This window comes from Ursus arctos, unplaced genomic scaffold, assembly GCF_023065955.2.
Source record: "Ursus arctos isolate Adak ecotype North America unplaced genomic scaffold, UrsArc2.0 scaffold_10, whole genome shotgun sequence".
NCBI classification, from domain to species: Eukaryota; Metazoa; Chordata; class Mammalia; order Carnivora; family Ursidae; genus Ursus; species Ursus arctos.
Window position 1 is genome coordinate 35402911 of NW_026622764.1, and position 17564 is coordinate 35420474.

The window sequence follows — 17564 nt, forward strand, 5'->3', positions numbered from 1 at the left end:
GTAGAAGTATTCAGGAGATAGATAATGCAAGGTTTAGATGGTCATCAGGAGATTAGCTTTTATGCTAACTATGGAAAGTCACTGCAGGATTTTGAGCAGAGAAAACACATACTCTGTTTTTTATTTCTTATTTTTTATTATGGAAATATTCAAATGGAGTTCAGACAGTAACTCTATCTTAAAAGGAGCATTCTAGCTAGTGTAAGAAAAATAAATGGTATTATGGTGCAATAGCTAAGATCCCAGCAGGAGATAAAATTTACCCAAAATGGTTCATACGAAGATATGTTATTGAAGGCACTACTTACAGAGGTGTGGCCAGTGTTCAGCAAATGACCAAAGGATGTTGAGGACTCGGGGAACCTGAACCAAGGTGATAATGGAGGAAACCTTATTACATAGTTCAGGAAGATTGGAGCTATGGCAGAGTGGCTGCCCTACTTGAGCTGTAGTCATAAAGAGACACCACTACAGCCACATCATGCAGGGAATAGGGAAGAAATATACTTGTGTTCATTTCCACCACCTGACTTTCTGGTTATAAGTCCCATTGGCCAGACCCAGCCAAAAGCAAGTCATCAAGGGAGTCAGGTAATGCAGTTCCAGAAGGTTCAGCTTCACAAGGAACGGAACTGGACAGAGAACAGTGCAAATTGAATGACAAGGGAGCAAATGAAAATAACCAGCACTAAAAGGGCAGTCTGTAAGCAGATATACTGGTCAGGAGGTTTTATAATAGTCCAGGTGAGGATGTTAGCTTGTCCCAGGGTTGTAGTAATAAATATATTATAGATATATCTTGAAGGTTAAACTACAAGTATGTCCAGTGGATTTGATGTGTTGAATGAAAGAAAAAGAGGATTCATAAGAACATTAGGTTTATATGATTAGATGGCTTCCTATATAAGGATGGAAGTTTGGATGGATGGATGAATGGATGAATGGAGATTGAAATAGATAAGAGAGAAAGATTTTATTGAGAACAGAATCTCACTGAACACTGCATTTTGAGTAAATGTCATTACTTTGGATTCTACTTGACTTCCTTTCATTCCTCTGGGCCTATGACCTTTATTCTTAAAATATTCTTTATTGTCTTCTATGCCTGGCAAATAGCTGCAAAAATACTTCTTTACCACAAAACACTCAGTTAAGTGTATCTTCTTATTTCCCAGAGTACTTTATCCATATTTCTTATGCCTTTTGACCACCTTCACCTCTTTCATGCACCACCTGCCCTCTGCCTCTGGCAACTACTAATCTGTTCTCTGTATCTATGAGTTTGGTTTTTGTTTGGTTGGTTTGTGTGTGTGTGTGTGTGTGTGTGTGTGTGTGTGTGTGTGTGTGTTTAAGATCCCACATATAAGTGAAATCATATAGTATTTGTCTTTATCTTTGTAACTCATTCCATGTAGCATAATGGGCTCAAGGTCCATCTATGTTGTCACAAATAGCAGGATTTCCTTCTTTCATAGAGATGAATAATATTCCTACATATATATATATATCACATTTCTTTATCCATTCATCTCTCAATGGACACTTAGGTTGATTCCATGTCTCGGCTACTGTAAATAATGTTAATGCTGCAATGACCGTGACCTTTCAAGTTAGTGTTTTTGTTTTCTTTAGATAGACTCAGAAGTGGAATTTCTGGATCTGGTGAATACCACTTTAAACAATTATCTTCCTGTATATATCTACACACTAAATTGATTAATGTTGTTTTTTGAAATGACTTTCAACTGTTATGCAAGTCCAGGAGGGTTATTTGTAAGGAACAGAAGCAGAGTGAATGGTTTAATGATCCCTGCTTTGAAAAAGTCAACCAACTGAAAATTGGGATGTTGGATACAGATATAACAGGCTTCTCAACACAACATAATATACTTTTGCTTAGCTCTGAGTACTAGAAAATCATAATCATATATGCCATTATGTTATAAATTATATTACATTACTCCATTATAATATAAATTATATTATTTAGGTTAAGAACTGATACATTACTTTTTGCATACTCCAGTGTCTGACATAGGTTGGACACATATCAATGATCTTAATACACTTAATATTAATATTAATGTTTATGTTTTCCCTTATCCCTGAAGTTTGTTCAATCAAGATGTTTGAACAACTCATTTCATACCCAAACTTTAGAAACTCTACAGGCAGACTGTGTACCCAGTGGAATTAGCTTTACTTGGGAGAATTATTTTAATCCCTTATTGACTTGCAAGATGCATCCACCTTGATGTTTTCACAGGAACGTATCTCACTGATGATGATCAAAAGCGGTATGTTGGACTTTGATCAGAGTAAATCTAAAGAAAGCTGGAAATCTGCAAATATGCAGTGATTAAAATTCTTTCTCCATCTTCTCTTAGCATAAGAAGGGAAGTGAAATACTCACTGATACCTTATAATTAGTGTGAGATAAATGGAAAGGTTTTTATTTAAGATAATTGAGGCAGTGCTAAAGCAAAACAAAAATTTAATACTGTGCCCATTATTATTATAGAAATCAGGAAATCTAGTTTTCCAGAGTAAACTGAATGTGGTCCCTTCGATTGCTTTCCTGCAGATCTGTGTCGAAGAACTTCCAGGAGCATCATTTGCTTCTTACCATCTGCATTAACTTCTTTGAGACAGAACATGGGAGAAGGAGATCAATCTTCCTGGTAGCACCAGATGCTCTTTATAGGCTTAAGATAGTTACTTCTTTTTGGATATTGTGTGTAGGCCCTTTGCAGATTTATCCCTCTCAATGAAAATATATTTTAGAATGACCCTTACACTTAGTGCATGGTTAGTCTGGGGACATGGTGTTACCTCTAACTCAGAAATTTTTTCTAAGAATAACTTACAGAAATGTAGGATAACACTGAATAACACAATACATTTTATTCTTTCAGGAGCATATTACTTATCACAAGATGTTTCGAAATCAAGTTGTGATTTGAGTACCTCATTTGAGTAGAGTTCATCAATTTCAGGCAAATACAACTAGTATTGAAATGTAATCATTCCTAGAAGATACTAGTAAAACTATCCAACTGGTAGCAATTAAATGTTCTTAAGCTGGTTTTTTTCCCCCTTAGGAGATTTATCTTTTAGGTCTTGGTGACTAGCAGATATGTGAGTTCTACAAGAAAAGGTGATCCAGAAAGTTAGTGTAAATTGTAACTTGAGAGACTGTCCGGGTCAGGGAGGATCTATAATAGAGACTAGACACAGAGGAGCATGCTAAACATCTTTAGAAACGAAGGGGGAGTTCAGAAAAAGGAAGCAGCAAAGCAAATATAATTATCTATTATTATCTATTAATTTTACTCTTAGAAAAGATATTTTATTAATGTATCAAAAATATTTATCAAACACTGTGATTATGTTCTTATGTATAATATCTATGAAGATATTGGTTCTTAGGCATCTCTCTGTTATGCAGGCAATAACACAGACATAGCTTAATACCTACTGAACATGTGGAGAATTTCTACTTTACACAACTCAAAAGTTAAGAATGCTTCAATTATTCCAGTGCTACTGATTAAGCAAATCTCTCCTTCATAAGTCTCATGGTGTCCTCAAAAAGCATAAGTGTGCAATGTACATCTTCTCCATTTGAGTCTGTGTCTGATTCCCTGCAAAGATGGCAGAGACGGCTTGCTAACTGCTATGATCCCGGTTGTTTCCCAATCAGAAATATTTTTTGTGAAAGAGCTAAAAGAAGCATACACACAAGTAATGGTTTCTCATGACGAAATCTGCATACATTTGAACTTGTCCTTTTCCAATTTCTTCTTGCAAAATAAGAGGACAAATAATGAACTTTTAGAAAGATAGACTACTCCGGATTTTACCTTTAAAATTCAAATAAATGCAGTGAATATTTAAGAACGAGACAGCTACCTACAAAACCATAAAAACAAGATAAAAGCAGTATATTTTTCTACTGGTAATTACTAAGTATAGGCATTAGAATACTAAATAATGAATTAAGGAAATTACAGATCAAGTCTAAGGAGATTCATTTATATATGAAAAGACAGAGAAACTTTTAAAAGTTCATTGAAAGCACACATAAAACAAGAACACTCAGCTCAGACTCAGATCCAAGATGAAAAATCACATTAAAGATGCAATAAAGAAATTGTGAACGTGGGGGATAGTAAATAGAACAGCCTTATTGAAGCAGAAAGTTGTTCTGGAGATACAGTGAGAAATGAGCCTAAACTCCGTGTTTCCATTTACATTAGGAGATAGTTTCAATTGCAATGCAGAGAATTAAAACAAGGCAATAAGACAGCAAATGATGAATGTATATGTTCTACAATACTATGTGGGAATAATCTGAATTCTGCATGTGATTTCTTATGCCATATACAAGAATTAAAATTTTTAATCTTTTCTAAAAAATTCAGAAAAGAGTTAATATCAACTGATAAAGTGACTTTTGGAAAGAAAAGGGAATAGTGGAATGGAAGGATCTTAGGCAGTATTATAATAATAATATTTGATGACTCTTTAGAATGGGCTTGACTAAGAAAAACTTTTTTAAGTTGGGTTATCAATGGATTAAGGCTTGATTGAATTATCTAGGGATCTCAGTAAGAATGACACATTTTGAGAATATTTATTTATCCAGATACTATATTTTCCAAAATTTTGAATTTGTTTGAATAGAAATAGCTTAAAACAGAAGCACAGGTAAAGAAATACTGTAACCCATCAATAAAAAACTAGAAGCCATAAGCCAATACAGGAAGAAGAATGGCAATGCTGAAGAATAAGTTCAGATTTAAATGTGTGAGTTTGAATTGTCAGTGGAACACCCAAGTTCAGTGCTTCTTGGTTACGAATCAAATGCATCTTGGTTACAAATCAAATCACCTTACAGTAATGTCCAAGAGCCCAAATTATTTCTGTAATAGGGTTTTGCTATTGAGTATGACTGGAAATAAGCATGCTATCAGCTGAGTCTGGGATAAATTATTTAGAAACATAGATATTTGGTTGGTTGTTAAACAAAGATGTTTCTGAAAGGCCATAAATATTTACGAAGATGATTAATTTATGCATGTAATTTAAGATGCCTATACATTATATATTTTCAAACTTCAAAACTAGATATGTTATTTAAAATAAATTAATAGATACTCTAATCAGAGTAAGTGATCAATCACTTAAATAGTTATTGAGCAATTCCTAGGAGCCTGTAACCTTGTTAGTGGTACTCAACAAGAGGTGGCAGACATTTTTTCTGGTTTCCTAAAAATTTATGACTGGCATGCATACGAAGCTCCTAAGTGACCACACAGATGTCAACTGATTAAAGTCTGATATGACCGAGAAAAACAAATTGTGTCAACTGTGGCCTGAACAATGATAAGTCCTCATGGAAGTAACAGAATATACACTGGCCTCTGAAGATTGGGTCAGATTTTAATAGAAGACCCAAAGGGAAAAAGCATTACCAAGATTACTTTAAAAAATGGCAGGATCCATTCAGACCAGAGGAAAGAGGTCTGAAGCGCTAAAAGATGAATTACAGAAAAGAATATACATAAGGTATCTTGGAGAGTAACTGACTAGCTAAAATGGGGTTGTATTTTTGGCCAGCTAGTCTGAGGATGTTGAATAATGTCCTGGAAGCAATAATAAACTAATGCCTGCTTTAGAATATAGCTACACATGAGTAAATTAACAACAGTGTTCTAAGAGATGGGGAGGAGGGTAGGCTTGAGTAAACTGATTAATGGTGAGAGAGATCGCAGGTATCCAGGACCCGTTACAGTACCTGGCACAAAACAGGCGCTGAGTACATATTTGCTGAATGAATGAATGAATGTGTGCAAGGTCCAGAGCCTACCCAGGATGCAATGAAATTTTTCTGGATGAAGATGATGTTCCTGCCGGGCATGTAATCACTTATTTCAGTTTTAGAAATTTTGAGCTTTCAAACTACCTACAAAAGAGCAAATCCATGTTAAATAACTAAAAGTTAATTATAAATTATAGCAGCATTAAACCCCATCTCATTTGTCACTAATAACAACTATCATTTGAGTTAATTTTATGATCTCTATTCATCATTATGTCATTATTCTTCTTTATTTGTACTGTCAGCTCAGCCAATTATTTTTCATCTTAAGGCAATCAGATATTCAGAATTTAGAATATTGTGTATTCAGAATAAAATTAATGAACCTGATCCTTATTTTGTAGATGGTTTCTTCTTGTTCCTCAAATATTTGAGCAGGAATTATTCAGATGTATCTGATGGAGGTGTTGGCATGTCAGTAATTTGTGTTTTCGTTTTGAAATGACAGGATGGGAGGAGACACAGAAAGCTCCACTGCATCCACTTTCTCATTTATTTAAAAATATAAATAATATCTTCAAGTGGTTTAGCCAGAAAACAGTGTTGTGTCCATAGGAAGGATGAGAAGGTGTTTCTGTCTCTTACTATGTCATGATTCTATCCTTTGCCAAAATTCTTTTCAACGTATATAAATGGGATTTTAAATGTACTTTCAGGACCGATCTACTCCTATCAATGAGTTTCCTTCAGGCTGCAGATTGCTATCCTGGCTAGGACGGAGTTAGTTCCACAAGGTTAGGCTGTTCCAGTCCCATCAGATACTCAAATAGTAGCTGATGAGGTGCTGTGAGCATTGGTGTACCAACTCACTTATATTCCAAGTTTTCAAAGGAATTGTCCAGTTTCTGTTATGTCTTTGTAAATCTATCTGAGAGGGAGGAAATATACAGAAAAACCTCTTTAGGCATGAGGCAGTTTATTCTCTTCCCTTGCAAAGCGGAACAACTCTACCTAGGAGCTCACCGTTTATTATGCTGCTACAGAGTTCTCTGATGACGCTCTCCTTTCACCAGCACCATATACTGACTATGAAACAGGCTCAGGGCTTATCTGGCACTGAGTGGGCTCATTAAATCATTGTTTCTCTGTCTTCGAAATTGCTTAATAAAAATACCTGAAAATTTATTGTCTCAGACCTATTTATAATATTGAAGTAGAAAATCATTTTTCTTGCAGCTTATGGCATATGATGATATTTTATCATTCATCCTATTCATTTTGTCAGGCAGAAAACTTGAAAGACTATGTATGAAACTGTCACTTGTGATCTAAGGACTGTCACTTCTAATAGGAATCAATTTTGTTTTATAGATTCAGATTCTGTGAGTAGATATTTTTAGCATAACACCCAGTAGCAAAACAAAAGTTTGAAATATTATGAAATAATATGAGGTATATGAAATTTTGTCACTCTGTTATGAATTTGAGAATTTTTTCATAACCTTGATAGCCCAAGGATATAGTGTTAGAAGAGTTAATACTTGCTTTGGTCCACAGTAAGGTTAAATTTATCTTACTTTAGGTGTTTTTCCATTATTGCATTCCATATTCCAATGGGCCAGATGGAAAGTATAGATGTATTTGCTATGCTTTATACAGATACTATTAGTCACCTTGCCTTTCAAATTATGTCTTCATTCATGCAGTGTTACTCTTCCTTAAGAAACAGCTTACAATATAGGTATTTTTCTTGTTTCTAGCCATTAACCTGATAGGAGTATATCACCATAATTTATATCTCCTAAATAGCACTATTTTATGATATTTTTAAGTCTGTAATGCAAATTTTATAATATAAATATTTTTACTTTTACTATAAAATTAGAGTACTATGCCCTTTATGTAATACATAAAGAGTAGGTCATGCAGCACAGATAAATCTATGCATTTGATTTCATTTGCTTGTGATATAAGAAAGAATTGTTTGCAATGTTAGAAAAAGTATCTACACATGCAATTTGGTGCAGAGAATCATGACAAAAATTCTAACCAAGAGAGTATTTTCTTTGACATATTAAGGAAAAAATATAAAGATAGGAGACAATTTTTTTCTGAATGATATGACAGTTTATTCTATTTTCTTATTTGAAGTTTGGAAAAACAATGCAAATTCTAGATACTTAATGCATTCCACTTTCAGGAAGCAATACTTTTTTAGAGTCATAATTTCAAAGGTATTGCAAGCATTTGAAATAAATTCATATAAATACTTCTGGGAAACTGCAATTTGAGGAGTGTCTACATGTAAATATATGGGATTAAAGCATTCATCAATATTTCATGTTGCTAAACATGGCCATTTTAAGCATGTAGTTCAATTTCTCAAGCCATCTATAATCAAATTATTGGTATTTTAATGACAAATGTAATGGTCATTTTTAAGAAATATTGTTTTAATAACTGAGTTTCTTTTTTTTCCCCCCAAAGTGTAGTTAGTAATAAAGCCAATGGAACTTTACAAAAAGTATGCAAAAAGACAGTAACAATGTTTTAATACATACAATTGCAAAGAACATATCTAATAAAAATTCATGACATTGCTGGCAACTGGAATGCTCTAACAAAGTTATTGAGAATTCTAGGTATAAATGGATAAATTATTCTGATTTTTCATATTAGTCAATTCTGAGTATCATACATGTTTCTTGACCATGTTCTATTCTGCAGGTACAGGTTTACTCTTTAACTCGCAGATCATTATTTAGTCACAGGGAAAACCTACCAAGGTGATAGGGAGTTAGGACGCATTTGCAAAGTGACTGCCTAGCTGACACAGAACAACCCATTAGAATTTTACATAATGTTGTTAATATACCCTCTGCTGTCCTTCTTATTGAGTCTCGGGATACTTTGACTTCTGATATCTCTTCTGGTTGATAAAATATTTTGAAACTTTATTGTTTGTAGAGAGTAGGCTCTTTCCTTGAGGTTTAATACACAATTTATGATGTAGTCAATGACTATTTTAAGTGTAAGAACATACTAACAGTGAAGATTCTATGAAACATCCAAGAATTTTTAAATTGCAAAATAAATTATATCATGGTTATTCTTAATGGGAAGGGGTATTGGTTGGTAGTATCCTGTGAACAAAATCTAATTTGTAGACATTTATTGTACAAATTCTTATATATAAACATGAGTATATTTCTAAGTAGTATATAACTATTGAAACATTGATACATTTTCTAAATTTGAGTGGCAAAGGAGCTGTCACAATAGTTTAGATTTCATTAAAATTGAGGAATATTAAAAACATTTTTTCATTTTATAGGGAAGAGCAATAATAGTGTGAATCTTGGATTACTGCAGGAAATCTAAAAATAGTTCAAAATTAAAAGACAGCCCAACCATTTTATTATTCTGAATTTGTGTCTTAATTTGGGATGAAATAGTAATGCTAAAAAGTATTGTCAGAGGAGATGAAATATAGACATAGTCATAGTATCCATAAGCAATAATAAATAATAATTTGAAAATACACAAAAATAAGTAAAAGTGATTTTGAAAAATTCAATTTCTTTTAAAATAAATAAATAAAATTTAAAAATTGTCAAATGATTAGAGGTATGCCAAAATTAAGAAATTTTACACAATGTTTTGTTAATAAAAGGAAAAAATATTTAAGTACAGAATACCTTGGTTATTTTATAGAATTAAATTACAAATTTTAGTTTTATATATCTTCCTTGTCATACTTGAAGTAATTTATAATATTTTTCATTATGTACACATCTATGAACATTCAGCAATTAATTTCCTTTTTAAAGTTATTATTTGAAAGTATTACAAAGATAGGCACTTAGGGTTGACTGTCCTCTGATACTGTATTTTAATGAAATTCCTTAAATTTTCTTTTTATATACCTATTTTTTATGAAAAATTTGAAAAAAATCCTTCTTTAGCTCTGCATTATGTGTTTAGAAATATATAGATATTTAGCAAGTCGAGTAGATAGTAAAATTAATATTTTTAACATTAGCTTTATCATGTTGTGCATTCTGTTAATCTATGTCCATTTTATATATATAAAATAAGGAACCAGGAAAAGTTAGAAATATTTCAGTGACCAATGTGACTTTTCTTAGAAATCAAGAAGGTATTCAAAAACTAACCTTTTTAAATTAATTTAATATTAGTCTATTTTCTTAAAGTTTCTGAAGAAATTAAAATTATAATGTAAGCCAACACCATTGGTCTTTTTGATATGTACGACTACAAGAATTCACCAGACTGAACTTTTATAAAAAAGGTACAACTTACTGAAATTTCATTTAAACAATTTTATATTTTGGTAATCCTAAACTATTTATTAAATTAATTATAATGTATTGGAGCCATATAACTAATGTGCACATTTTTTGAAGTTTAAAATATAAGAAATTAAACCCACATCTTGTATTTATTTAAATATTGCACTAACCTTATTTTTACATGGTGATAAAATAAAAAAGAAAGCATAGAGGTATTTTTAAGCAAAAACTAACCTACTCTAATTAGTTAAAAGAGTCATCTACATATTGGGACTAGTGTATGAACTCCTTTAAAGTAGATGACACTATATACTCATATGTTAAAATTTTAAAATATTTACATCTATGCCATGAATCTACTTACCTAAAACCAAACCCCTTACTTAAACTTCCAGTTAAACTTTTTGACTATGAATTATAGTTTTCCAAGAAAAAAAATATAGAAATGAAGCACAATTTTTAAATTTTTTTTTCTCTTTTTACCCCTTTTATTTGGTATTTTACTGTTTATTGGATAAGTTAATCCTAGAGTGTGCTCCTAATAAAAGAACAGTTTCTTATGATCAACTAATCCCAAAATTTCTCCAAAAATGTGAAAAAAGGAGAGAAGAAGAGGAAAAAGAAGAACTGATGAGAGCCAAGTTTAGCCATATACATTTATCACTGGAAAAGCTAACTGTTTTCCTTTCAAGGAAAGGCAAAGGCTTAGATGTAGAACAATTTTACTTTGATACACAGATGACCAAAAGTCATATCAAAATACTTTTTTTTCCCTTTTACTTTATAAAGACCATGAGGATCTTCTTAGAAATAGATACTCTCTTTGGTGGTTATTTATGTATTTATTTTTAATTACTGAAAGAGTAAAATAGTAGTCCTTAAAAAAAATCCATTAGAGATCTCCTATCCTATTCCATACCATTAAAAAATAAAATTTGTTTTTCTTGTTTAGTGTTCAGAATGAAAGTGGGTAGGAAAGCAACTAAGACTTCAGTATACAAAAAGTGCAATGTAGCCAAGAATTTAATTGAACATCTTCCCTTCTATATCCCAAAGTATTATGGTTGCTGTAATACATTACATTCCTTATTCAGCCTGAGTTATTGTTCTTTCTCACACGTTACATATGTTATCTTACGTGTTTTTATGTTCTTCTTGTCACCTCCAACAATGTATGTACCACGATGGCTAAATAAATTTACTTAATTAAGGTTAAAATGTTAAAATTAATTATTTAGTTATATGCTGCCATCATATATTAACTTATTCACTCAATACATATTTGTGTACAGATGTGGTAAAGTTTCTTATCAATGTGGAAGAAAAGGTCAGTGTATTAATATTAAAATTTCAACTTCTCTATTTTCTAAATCTATGTGACAGATTTAACTGTCACTTGAAGTGAAACATTCATTCATTAAGAAAGAGAAAGTGATCCTGAAAGAATCCAGAAAAAAAAAAAAAAGAGCCTAAAGAGAAACAGAGGAGGAAAATAAAAGATATTTTGGTTGTGTTCAAAGAAATGTACACAGAAGAATTTGGAGGGATGAAACCCTGGTGTAGTGAAAGATAAACATACTATAGCTTCAAACAGCTGATCTTACTCTATTACTCCCTTAGGTGCTGGAATTCTAGTATAAAAGTTCTTAATTTCACTGTTGGAAACTTTACCTTAGTCAACTATACAACTTTCCTTTTGCTTGCATCCTTAAAGAGATAAGGAGAATTGTTTTCATTTTTACAGATTTTTTTTTAATTTAAAAGGGTTTTAAACTATACCTGGAATATCTTTAAATAAATATATGACTATTTATGAAGATTGTTACAATGAATTTGTTAAAGGTTAATTTTTAATTTCCTTCATTAGGTTTATGGCCAACATAGGCAACTATATTCAATTTATAAACAGCTTTCCTAAGAGGAAAGGGAATGGAAAAAGTGATTTCTAGAAATTCCTTTATACTGTAATAAAATGACAATAAATAGTATTGAATAGAAAATAAAACCCATTCCGTTTCTCATGGAAGCCTTCTATTTTACTCATATTTATTTTTATTTGTCAGTGTAATTAATTGTTATTACATTCTGCATCCCTTTCAATATATGGGTGATATCATAGGCATTAAGCTTCTAATTTTAACTACTAATGTCATATACTCATTCCTATAAAAACATTAACAGTGATTATGTTTTATTCATAGATATTGGCTGACCTAGAAAACCATGCATTATTTAAGAATGATCTGGAGTGTCAAAAGCTGATTCTGGAAGCAATGAAGTATCATCTATTGCCAGAAAGAAGAACTTTAATGCAAAGTCCAAGAACTAAACCTAGAAAATCTACAGTTGGAACTCTGTACGCAGTAGGAGGAATGGATAACAACAAAGGTATACAATTCTTCATCTCTATATAATACATACCCTGTATCATACCACGGCTGGATCTTAATATTGTAATCTGTATAATACCAACGAACCTCACATGCTTTATAAATTCAGATTTAATATTAGAGGAAAAATTTAAAGTACATCTCTTATTTTCAGTCTGTGGTTGCCGCTTCTGCTTACTATTCATCTTTAAATCCTTTATTTCTTGTGCATTACAGTCCAGACTTCATATGAAATGAAAAGGGGATTTAAAGCACTTACAAAACACAGGCCACATGATGTGTTGGATATATTGACAACTGTATTTCAATTCTAAGCAAAGAAAATGTAATATGCCAGGCACATGCTGGCTGAGAGCAATATTATGAAGAGAGTTTCTTTTGAGGCGTTTATGGAAGCCAGGCAAATACATAGACAACTATACATGAATGGCAGTTACATTTTACAAATTCAATTGTGATTACCAATGTGGCCCTTCAAAAGGAAGTGAATGATTCATTTAAAAGATGAACATATACATTTGAGGGTTTTCTTCTTACTTTTCTATAGTTCATGGAAAATGTTCCATAAATACTTGTTGTCTTCAGCTTGTCTTATGTGGTACACAAGACAAGTAATATAACTGCCGTATGTTTGTGTCTGATAAGTGATATAATTATCCACAAAAAATATATTTTTTAAGATTTATTTGAGAGAGAGAGAGCACAAGCAGGAGGAGAAGTAGAGGGAGAGGAAGAAACAGACTCTCTGCTGAGCAGGGAGCGAGATTTGTGGGGGGCGCTCCATCCCAGGACCCCGAGATAATGACCTGAGCCAAAGGCAGACTATGAACTTTTAACTGACTGAGCCACCCAGGCGTCCTAATCCACAATATATATAGTTGGCAACAATCTCTCTCTCTCTCTCCTTCTCTCCCTCCATTTTTTGCTGATCCTATGATATATGTTATTACATAAAGAATATGTCAGATGTTTTCAAAAAGTGTGGTTCAAACCCCTTTTTTGTAAAGTGGTGAAACAGAAAATATTTTATCAGATACAAATCTGATAAAAAAAATAGAACTTGTACTAAAATTCCAAAGAAATTTTTCAAGCTAAGCAAATAAATTTAGTAACCTATGCCCACTTTGTCCTTATGAGAGTAATAAATATCAAATGACATACACATGACATAGTCACATGACATAGTCATCTCTTGTAACAGAAGCATGCAAACTTTATTTCAACATTAAAATAGGTTCATTGTATCTGTAAAAGTAAATGCCCTGATTTCCATGGCTTTCAATAAATACACGCATCCAAGTCTCAGATTTTATAAGTGGGTAGTGGTTTTATACAAATTTTAAAGTCAAATGAGTGAAATTTGTTTTTAAAGAAACTGTATTCTGTAGGAAGAATGCCCATAAAAGATCAATTCCACTTGCAAATCTGCACATAATATTTTTTTCTAAAGAAAAAGAAGAGGAAGAAGAGAAGAAAGAGGCCGAAGGAGTAGGAGGGGGAGGACCAGGAAGAGAAGAAGGAGGTGGAGGAAGAATATTTATTAAATCTGGTTGGCCTCTAATTAGGAGTGAATAATAAACATAAAATAGGTACAAAAATTACTATAGCGTTAAAGAACCAAAGGACTTGACTAAATTTGAATTTTTAAATCCGGTGACTTCAAATCATTGTAGCACGAAAGAATATGAGACTATGGAGTCTACAGAGTTAAAATGTTGCCAGCTTTTGAATTTCTCTAAGCAGTCTTTTTAAAATTCTTTAAATTATTTAAAAATTGATCTTTCTTAGGGATTCCAAGTCTCTTTCACTTTAGAATAGAGTAATACCAACAATTTAGTTATTGTTACACGTATCAGTAAGGTAGAGGCTTAAAAGAATGTGATAATACGGGAGTTTTAAAGAGGTATCCCAGATTAAATCAGCAATACAATGGAAAAAATTATTTGAAGGAACCTTTAGGAAATTTTACCATGTCCTTAGCCTTATCGGAATGAGATATTAATATCCCATAAACTTAGATAAAAATGTAGTACTTAATACCAAACCTCAGAGAACCTATTTTTTCTAGTGAAACAGAAACTTATAAAAGCCCAATGTTTCAAGGGATTTAAAGAGCAAATAGAACATTTTCACGGTAATCCCTCCTATTTGCGTCATGCCTTTACTGCTTTAATAGTGCTTTCTACACCTTATTAACTTTTATCTCTAAATGGGCGTTAAGATTTTATCTTAAAATTGTGTTTTCTTGGAAGGTAATGAGGAAAAGGGAATAAAATGTTAAAAAGAGAGAGAGAATAATCAAAAGAAAAACCTACAAACAAAAAATTGGAATTTCCTTGGCATGATTAATTTGAAAAACAATACAATATATAACACTCACTTTTTTAAAAAAATTATTGACATAGTTATATTGTGACTTATAAAGGGCTATGTAAACATTTTGTCGGGATTCCTCTTCAGCTAGATAATTACTGAGATTCAGATGATACCAAATGAGATATATAAACTGTGGACCCAATGCTGGCAGATTTTCCATAGACATGATTCAGAGCACTGGTCTCTCTCCCCCTTCCTACAATCATATATATATATATATATATTATATATATATATATATATATATATATATTATATATATATAATATATATATATATAATATATATATGTATTCAGTACTGATGCAGACCTTTTGCACATCTATTTTGTGCCAGGTTCTGCATTAAAGAGCCTGTGTACCATGGTGAACATTGTGAATATAACCCCTACCTCACAGAGCTACCAAGTTAATCTGAGAAAACAAATAATAAACAAAATAATTATAAAATGGACGTTACAAGAAGGGAATTGCAAGTGGAATGAGTATAATGTCTGTGGAGCAACCTGGTCTAGTCTAGAAAAGGAAGTACAAAGTGTCTGCTCTTGTTGTTTTCATAGCTGAAATGTAAAGAATTATTAGGAATTAGGTTAGCACATTATTGGAATGGAAGGATGGTCTTGATGGTAAGTTCCAGACTGCAGGTAGATCAAATGTGAAGGTTTACAGTTAGTGAAAAGTGACATCTTTGAAAGAAAAAAAAATGGAGAGAAACCCCTTATGGGAGAATTATGGCCAGTAGGGACATGAAAGCATGGTAGCTAGTGGAGGACAGACACAGTGGGCTTCAGTGAGAGACTTTACAGGATCAATTCTGATTTGAAACTACAGAGGTCTTGGAAGGCTAGCGATGTTCCTAGTGGAGAAAGCAGTCTTCGAAATCAGAGAGATGCCCATTCAAATCCAGGACTGTCACTTAAAATCTCTAATATACTTTACCCTTTCTCAGCATTATATCAATTTCTGTAAAAATTATATTCATTAAATGAGATGAAGCATTATGTAAAGAGGTGAAACAGCATTCCAACATGTCTGGTACCAAAGGGACTCCCAGAAGACCCAGCAGAAACCTGGGCTAACCTTCCTAATCATGTGGAACAAGGCCAAACTGTGTAGGAACTTAGAGACATGAGGCTATGTGGGTTCTGTGAAATAACAGTGATATGACACAGGGAAGGGTATAAGATATTCATATAAATGGCATTTTATTTATGTCATGTGTATGGTAAATGCCTTTTATGCTAATATGAACATTCAAAAATAATGAATCAAATGAGAAAAAAGAATCAAGCCATAAATAGAAGTTTGTAATGTGTTTTAGAAAGTATGATTTAATTTGCTTCTGTAGCAGGAAAATGCTGAAAAATAAATCTTTAAAAACCTAGTAATTTATAGCATATTTTAAAGCCAATTAAAACAGTATTATAAGTATTAATATTTGTTCTACTCTGAATTGAGAAATGAGGGGACATAAAATTAAATATGATTTTTAAAAAGGCAATAAATCCAAGCTGTTTTTATAAGAGAACGATTTTCTTTAAATGGTGTCAACTGAAATCAAATGCAGATTTAAATCAATGCAGTAAACTATATTGATCAATTTGTTGTTTTGGTAAGGATTTTATTACAAATCACACAGTAATCAGCATAAATATTTTAGAAGGTTGATTTAAAGGTGAAACACTAATTACTTACTTTCAGGTGCTTAGATTGACTTACACTTATGTATGATTCATGTAAGCTATGGAAATAAAATTTGGTGGTAGTAGTTAATGGAAAATATTTGCATCAAAATATCATTATTGGATTTATATTCTGATACTGAATGATTATTAGACAATTCCTTAGAAATAGGAATAGTTTGGTTTTGTATTGATCAAAACAGTATTTTTTGGAGATCACATTCTTCATTCCACTAATGCATGTATTGAAAATCTGATAAATCTATAATAGTATAGATAAGAAAAATCAGCTTATAACTTAAGTACAATCATTGTTAACAGAATGGTCTGTTTCCTTCTCAAATTTCTATGTATGTGTGTGTGTGTACAGCTGTAACTATATGTCTACATTTATGTAGAGACATACCTATTAACATTTGTCTTCATAAAGTCTCTCTGTGATTACCTAGATAGGCATAATATATCAGTATATGTGGATTTATTAACCTACTTAAATTGTTATTTTTGTTGCTTTTATTCATTATTTATATGTATAAATTTATATTTCATTAACATTTTAAAATACATCATATCAAGAAGCTTACTAATTCTTATTCACATAGAAATGCCGCAGTGTTTTTGAGCTTAAGCCTATTATTAAACACTTGGTGGGATCCAATTCTTTTTTTCTGTAAATAATGCCATCATTAGCATCTGCATGCAGTAAGAGTTTTTCCTAACCTTTGAGGGTTCTTTATAAAGATTACTAGATGAAATATTATTGGGTGGGAACGTAAAGCTATTGTGACATATGATCCAATGTCTTTCTGTAAAGTCTATAAGAATACAGCATCACCAAATTATACAATAATGCCAGTTTACATGTCTTCTCAACCAATTTTCTGCCTTAAAAAAACTATAAAAATTTTCTGACATAACAATAGTAGAAAGAAATATACAATGAAAACTCCCATGTTCTTCTCATTACATTTATATTTCTC

At 31.9% G+C, this 17564-nt stretch overlaps 1 protein-coding gene across 2 annotated transcripts in view; it reads left to right on the plus strand.

The window, feature by feature from the left end:
* KLHL1 (kelch like family member 1) overlaps positions 1 to 17564 on the plus strand; it is a 340926-nt gene that overhangs the window by 217096 nt on the left and 106266 nt on the right. For both annotated transcript variants that reach the window (XM_026493388.4, XM_026493389.4), the window contains one exon: positions 12339 to 12525. In XM_026493388.4, the coding sequence (XP_026349173.2) occupies positions 12339 to 12525 (187 nt within the window). The remainder of the gene's footprint in view (positions 1 to 12338; positions 12526 to 17564) is intronic.